The sequence below is a fragment of the Gossypium arboreum genome, chromosome 2 (genome assembly GCF_025698485.1).
Source record: "Gossypium arboreum isolate Shixiya-1 chromosome 2, ASM2569848v2, whole genome shotgun sequence".
In the NCBI taxonomy this organism is placed as follows: domain Eukaryota; kingdom Viridiplantae; phylum Streptophyta; class Magnoliopsida; order Malvales; family Malvaceae; genus Gossypium; species Gossypium arboreum.
In genome coordinates, this window is record NC_069071.1 from 102,353,568 (window position 1) to 102,361,065 (window position 7,498).

At 33.1% G+C, this 7,498-nt stretch overlaps 1 protein-coding gene across 1 annotated transcript; it reads left to right on the forward strand.

The window, feature by feature from the left end:
• The first annotated feature begins 378 nt into the window (after nucleotides 1–378).
• LOC108464569 (uncharacterized) lies at nucleotides 379–4,381 on the forward strand. The gene is made up of 11 exons (XM_017764929.2): nucleotides 379–727; nucleotides 1,013–1,190; nucleotides 1,402–1,476; nucleotides 1,854–2,091; nucleotides 2,173–2,297; nucleotides 3,022–3,055; nucleotides 3,141–3,187; nucleotides 3,298–3,438; nucleotides 3,549–3,613; nucleotides 3,698–3,770; nucleotides 3,860–4,381. The coding sequence occupies exons 1-11, from the start codon at nucleotides 625–627 to the stop codon at nucleotides 3,984–3,986; spliced, it is 1,206 nt and encodes a 401-aa protein (XP_017620418.1). The 5' UTR covers nucleotides 379–624; the 3' UTR covers nucleotides 3,987–4,381.
• The last annotated feature ends 3,117 nt before the right edge of the window (nucleotides 4,382–7,498 follow it).

A 7,498-nucleotide genomic window follows, 5' to 3' on the forward strand; every position in this document is an offset into this window, starting at 1 on the left:
CATCAAAAGAAGGCTAAACATAAAGAGGATATTCATTCCTTAAAATCCTCATTAACTGAGCAGTGAATCACTTGATCCGTAGTCTTGATTAGTGTCAAATCTGGAATTCTCTTTTTCCTCACTAAATAAGCCACCACAAAACCCACGATCTAGGAAGTTATCCCGTATCACTGGCGTTAATGACTTTCTATGCTTTAATTTTCTTCGTGCTTCTTTGCAAATGATTAAATACTTCAAAGGAAATCAGGTTCTCTATTCTCTCCATTTTTGTTGAATTTATTTTTATAAATTTCAATATAATTATTATAATATATGTATTTAAATGAGAATAAATTTAAAAAGATTATACTAATTGTAGAATGTGGGCAAAGAAAGAAAATTGTATACTTAATTTAGCAAAACGCTGCGTTTTATATTCCGGTAGATGAAGTTTCGACCAAGTCGCGAACCTCTTTTATTTCCCTCCAAAACGTCTTTCAAGAATCCCTCCAGAATGCCTATGAAAAAACCCTGATATATACCTACACTAAATATTTTTCGATTATTTCATTTCATTTGATAAAAAGAGAGCTTAAAATCGTTGTCCTTTTAGCCTAAATCTGTTTTACTCAAACATCACTACCAATGACAAGCCACGAAGACGATCTTGATCTCCTTTTGTCTCTTCAAGAGAGGGTTTTGGAAACGCCTCCTGCTTCCCCTTCAAGTCCCCACTCTCAGTCTCCAGGTTAACTTATCCACGCTTTCTCGTCACGCTACATTTTTTTCCACACTTTGTTTTGGGTTTATTTTGGATTTGTTCATTATAAAGCCCTTCAGGGTATCTTTTATTTCCCCTTTTTGGATTTGGGTTTCTGCTTCTGCCTCTGGCTCTGGCTCTGCGTTTTCCCAATTTTCTTTTATTTGTGGTTTGCTTCACATCTGGGTTTTGCCTATTCTTTTTATTGCTTTTGAATTTGGTAATTGGTATCTCTCAGTTTATTGTTACAAGTTAGTTTGCCAAATTTTGTAGGCTACCAATCAGATGATGGATCGCCAAGGCGAAGAGGGAAAGCAGACTTGTCTGTTTTTAAGGATTTTGTCGAAGATTGCCTTGATTATGAACCCAAATCAGTTGAGAGATATGCTAAGCCAAAGCCACAGAGTTCAAATGATATTCAAGTTGAGAAGTTTTCAGGTTTGCGTATAAGGTAAAACCAGACTAACAATGACTAGGATTGATTTGGGTGACTATTGTGATTATTGGAGGCAAAAAAATGGCTAAAAGATTTCACTCTTTTCATTCTTTATTTTTCCTCAAAGCTAGCCATGCATGCCAAGTGTCAAATGGAAAAGCCCTGACAATTATCTTTTGATACTTCTTTTCTCATGTTTAGCTTATGCTTTTCTTCTGTTTGTTAGGAAGCAATTGGTCAGCCCTGCAGAGCTAAGTGAGCACTTGTCTGACATACGTTTTGTTCGGCTACCGACTTTGAAGTATGCAATTTTACTTCTTTTAGTTGTAACATACGCTTTTATTGCTAGAATTCTGTTGAGGGGTCTGACCTTCAGGCCTCAACAAATCTGATATTGTCTTTGGTTGAGGTTGTCTTTCCATTCTGCTGAGATTCTTTAGTGGGTTCATGAAGTGGGATCTCAGAGTGTCTAAATAAGACTCAACACTATGACTGATGGCATATAGATCATTTACAGGGGAGAATGCTACCATTTGAGCTAGCTAGTTCTCCTGCTTTTGGATGTTAAGTTCCCTTCAAAGTTGCCTTAGCGAGAATATTCCTTGCAAAGCCCTCAATGAAACATAGTTATGCATAAACTTCATGAGGTAGGTGACAATATATTTTGGCTATTTACAGGAATTTGTTGGTGGGAGACACCCTTTATGGATGTTGGGCAACCATAGGAGTGCTGATTGAAAAGGGGATTCCAAAGACTAGCTCTATTGGGAAAAGCTATAGCATATGGAAAATTGGGTGCTTAGATGAAAATGCTGTCTCTCTTTTCTTGTTTGGTGACACTTATGAGCAGAACAGTAAGGAGCAGGTTGGAACCGTTTTTGCATTATTCAGTTGCACTGTTCGCAAAGACACCAAGGTATCAACTTTGTCGTATTTTAATTGGCTTCTGTTGGGTACCCTTCATGAAGAAAGTGATATCTTCTGTATTTTTTTGTAGGGATCAGGGTTTTCCTTGAGTGTTGCTGCGCCCAACCAAATTCTAAAGATTGGCACTTCAGCTGACTATGGAGTTTGCAAGGGAAGAAGAAAAGATGGGACGGCTTGCACAATCGTTGTAAATAAGTATGCAGTATGCTACAAGTCTTGCTTAGGGTTTTTTGATATGTTGACTTTCTTTGAACAATTGATCACATATACTCTACCTTGCCAAGAAATGGGATTGAGAGAATCATCTTATTTTGCACCTAATGGTATATGTTTTAATTGATTAATCCAAGTAATGTTATAGTAACAAGCTTCTCAGCATCTAGTTTCAGCGTTTACTACTGGCAAAAAGAAGCTTAAATGGAAAAGTGATTTGAATGATGCTAGTGAGCTTCCAAATGAATGGTTATGGCCCGTCCTTCTTGTGCTTGCATCATCAACAAACCATGATTATAAACTTCCTGTACTCATTACCTTGTTAGCGGTTTGCTTGTAGTGCATGGTAACTATCGGGTCAGAAGAGCAGAAATGCCTAACCCTTGTAGAAAATTTCTTGGTAGGTTCAGGTCTAAGGAGTCTGGTTTGTGCAAGAAGTAAATAAAACTGATTCTTTAGAAAATCTTTGATATAAAATTAGATGTGAAATCATGACTTCTCTTTGTTTAGATTGTTTTTGAAGCTATTTGTCAGCCTTATGCTTTTTGACCAATGCAATTTGGCACTTATGTTTTGTCATGCATCTTGTTAAACAACTCTTTAATCAATTGAACACAAGGCTCTAAGTTATCCAGCTTTCTTTGTATGTTTGTCTGTGTAATTTCTCACTTTATATTTTTACTTATAATGTCTTCATTTATTTCAGACGTCAAGGCACTTATTGTCAATATCACAAATCGGTAGGCATGACATTTCTTTATCTTTATCTCTTGGGAGCAGGATGTATATTACCCCTAGATAACACTTTTCTGTTATGTTCTGCAGAAAGCGTCAGAAAGATATTCCACAAAGCGGACTGAGCTAATGGGAGGGTAAGTGATCAATGCTCCATTTCATTTTTGTATCCTCGTATTAAATTAAATTGCTTAATTTATTCCTTTTCTAATTTTCATTATTGACGTTCTTTTCTCTAATCGTACAGGAACTTGAGAAGAGCATTTAGAAATCCTCCTAGATCGGAAGGAATATACATGGTTGATCCTCTATCTGATAGAACAAACACGAAAAAGGCCTCTAAGCCAGTTAAACTACTATCTGTGGATGCACTCAAACGGGCATTAAGGTATGTAACTGATAGCATTGGTTATATTTCTTCTGCAACTATAAGCCCCTTTGAAGATGGAACAAAGTTGAGAATCAACTGATTAGTGTGAACTGCATTTGAATGAGCAGAAATGGAGATAAAGTGACAACAAATAGACACTCTCAAGGCATAAGGTTTCTTAATGCAGTTACAGGTGTTTGATTATAAACTGTCTCTGCTAATGCTGGTTGCAAATCTGTGCAATATCCTGTTATTGATAGTTATGTTGTAAATGCAGGGGAAATGAGTTCCAAATTAGTAAATGGAGCATCCAAAAAGCCTGATCAACAAACGGTTGGCTCTGAGAAGAGGTAAATTGTACATTCTTGCTCATTGTGAGCAATTCATACTTTCTTGCCATCTTTCTGTTTACTTAAAGGATTCATCCATCATTGCTCAGGAAAGAGTCTAGTGTAAAACAAAATACATCTCTAAAAAGAAACAAACATCTGGATTCAAAAAGAAGGAAACTAGAGCAGGAGCAAACTTTGGAAGACCATTGGAACCAGCGATGGAAACTCGATTGACCTTCATATTTTTAGTTCAGATGATGTTCAGTGTTACGGTGCACTGAAGTTAAACAACCCTTTGGCTTGAGTACACAGGTCCTTATCTCCATAGTAGGTTTGCGAAGTTGGCTATGCAGGCTAGTTCTTGTTTTCCAAATTCTAATAACTCTTTAACTTGTAGTTTTCAAGCTGAAGGTATGTAGACATAAGTTGGATACAACACAGGCAGTTTTCATTTCTTTGAACAACAATTAACTTAGTTCTTGTCAATTTATCACTAGGATTAAAAATCATATTATTGTTTGAAGGGAGGATAAGTTTGAGTCTCATTGTGTCACCATGTGTGGGTAGTTGAATTTTTAATGATTTTTTATGGTAATTGTTGATATAATTCTAAACCGATTAGTTTGAAAGATTGTCATAAAAACTAAGAATCTAATGTAATATGATTCTTAGGGGACCCCAAATCCAAGTGTTAAATTGGTAATTCAAGCATAAAAAAATGATTCAGCTACCAGCTAACCATTCTATGAACAAAAGAATGATCATAATGTGTAAGAAATTGATTGGATATGCAGGTGATTAGTAGGAACAAACAAAGTAGGGGACACGGCATCTTATGACAGTGCTAGATACAATGATGTTTAATTGAGAGAGAAAAAGAGAAGGAAAGAAGTTTGGTTATCCATGCACATGGAGTTGGTAGTAAATGGTCCATGTGCTTTGAGAAAAATTTAATGCTTGTTTTTCTAATTTTAATTATATATTGTTAGTTGGCCTAATTCTATAATTTAGATGATTAGGAATCATTAGATAAATCACAATTACACTTTGTCCACTAACTATCCGTACAACAACTCCCTTAATTTAAACAACATCCTAAATCATAAACAAAAGGAAAATGATTCTTGCCAATGTAAAATGTTTAGTCCTAACTCCAATGATTAATCATTTTGAAATGTTACAAAGTTTTCTCCATTACAAATTAATAATAGAATGTTGTTAGTTTCAAGAGTAGTGATAAGGGTTATTTAGAAATTGAATTCAGAATTGGTGTAAACAAAAATAAATCACACTAAAATTTTAATTGAAAATATAATCAAATATAAGATATTAATTGTATCATTAAGCCTTAAATAACCTCATCTGTTAGTATCAATAGCATCTGGTACCACAAATTAGTAGGCATTAATCGTGTCATTAAATCTTGACTCTCTTTATTTCATTCATTATTATCCAAATTAATGGCAACAAAAACCCAAGTACTTTAGGGTGATTTCTCACTTAAGTTATGTCTTATTAGGCAAAATTCTAATACAATACTGATGTTAAGACAAAATTGTTTGGTAAGTGTAAATGAATTTTTGCTCACTTGTGAAACCAGCTGTGCTTGAGAAAGAGAACACCAATTGGCCAACAGAGATGAAGGGCCCGAGGGGTGGGGTTGGTAGCCATTTTATGCTGAGGTGTATATGCTTGAATTTTGGACTTCTATTATTCAAATTTGAATATTTCTTTTTCTTTCTATTTTTTACTTAAATTTTGGAGAACATGAAATGAAGTAATTATAAATAAGCTTTTGAAACTGTTAAGTTTCATTGAGTAGAAACAACCTGGATATTTATCAAATAAAGTTTAAAAAGTTTTTATCTTTTTTTCAAGAATTTGATCTTATTTTCAGATACATGATACTAAAGAACCCAGAAACAAATTAAAGCATGGGGTCGTAGTCTGGGCCCTGAAGTAACAAATAAGCGAGCGGCCTTCATAAAATACTGAATAATATATAATGATGAAGCTATAAACTTTTGTTGAGATGTCGCAGTTGGATGATAGAAGAACTCCTTCAATGTTGCAGTTCGATTAGGTGCCTTTTAACCAACTTAACAACCACCATTAACGAATTTAAGCTTGTTGGGTTTTCAATAGATTGTGATGGTTGATGATGCATATTTACCCTGCAGACAATGACAACGTTGCATCACGATTTTGCTATTTTTTTTCCTTTTCTTTTTTTTTTTTAAATTGAATTTGGATTATACCCCATTTTTAGGTGCCTTCTTAGGATTATTTCTTGAAACCCAAGATTCTCATCTCTCTCTCTCTCTCTCTCTCTCTCTCTCTATATATATATCTTTTAAGCTTTACTTCCCGAAGAAGGGAAGCTGTCGCCCACCTGTTTGTGATTTGGCCTGTGAGAGTGAAAGTCCATAGTTACATGGAAGAAAATAATTTACACAACTTGTTTTTATATTCTTGCTGATGGCCCAAGCAATGGAGTTTTATTTGACTCTTTACAAATGTTAAAATATCTAAAGTATTATTTGACCTTTTGCCTTGAGTTTCATCCTACTTGAATTTGGAGTTAATAGAGTATTATTTACCTTGATAAGGTCCAGACTTTTCTAACCTTAGAGTTTCATGTAATATTTAATTCGAGTTAATAATAATTGATTCTAATAAATTAGAAATAATTAGATTCTATGTATTGTAAAACAATAATGAAAAATATCTTAATTTCAAAAACAAAAATAAATTACTATAATTAGAACCATTGGTATAATTATAACTTTAAAGAAAAATATTTTCTTGTATGATCAAGGTATTATTTACGTATTTTTGTAGTTTATAGAAATTAATTATTTCAAATTTATGATTATCTCTTTTAATAATATTAAATCGAGATATTATTTTAAGAGTAGATGTGTTTTACTATTATATACATAAATTTCATTTTGTTCTTTAAATAAGTAATATTTTAATGAGAAATTGAAATTAAAAACTGTTATATAGGCAATTGTGGTTATGTAGTCAGGGCTACATGTTGTGAAGGCGTAGTATTTTATTTGGAAAATATATAAAATGAAATACAGGTTCATTAATTTGGTTTCCAAAAGAAAAAGGAATGAGCGTGGACGGAGGTTTTGGTATAAAAAATAATGAATTAACCAAGTATCATTTGACTTTGGAGGAAAAAATAAAAACAAATAGTTCATCAATTCTTCCAATCTGTGCATTTTAATTAAAATAAAATCCTGAGATACTAATAAATTCAGAATAAAACAAACGAGCTTTGCGGTTCACATGCAAATTATTTAGGCATGTTGCCCCCTATTTTCTTGATTTTTATCTAGTTCTTCATCACCACCAAATTGCTCCAAAAATCACACGTATTTTTATGGATTACTAAAAAATTTAATTTTTAAAAATTAATTTCACCCTCATTAAATTTCAAAATGTTTTAATGAAATTATCAATTTACTAATATCATATTTAAAGAACATTCATCAAATTACAGTGCTAAATTAAATATATATGCAGAGAGTTATTTTTAATTGGACTTTTAGGTATTTTTTTTAAATTAGAGAAATAGGTCATTTTTGAAAAGAATGTGTAAAAGTACTTTTATTTTTATTTTTGATAGGGTTAAGGTTAGGGTTTTATTAATTTTGTTAGGGTTAAAGTTTTTTAGGGATTAAGGTTTAAAGGGTGAAATCACGAAAGTTTATTGGTAGAATTGAGGGGCCAAG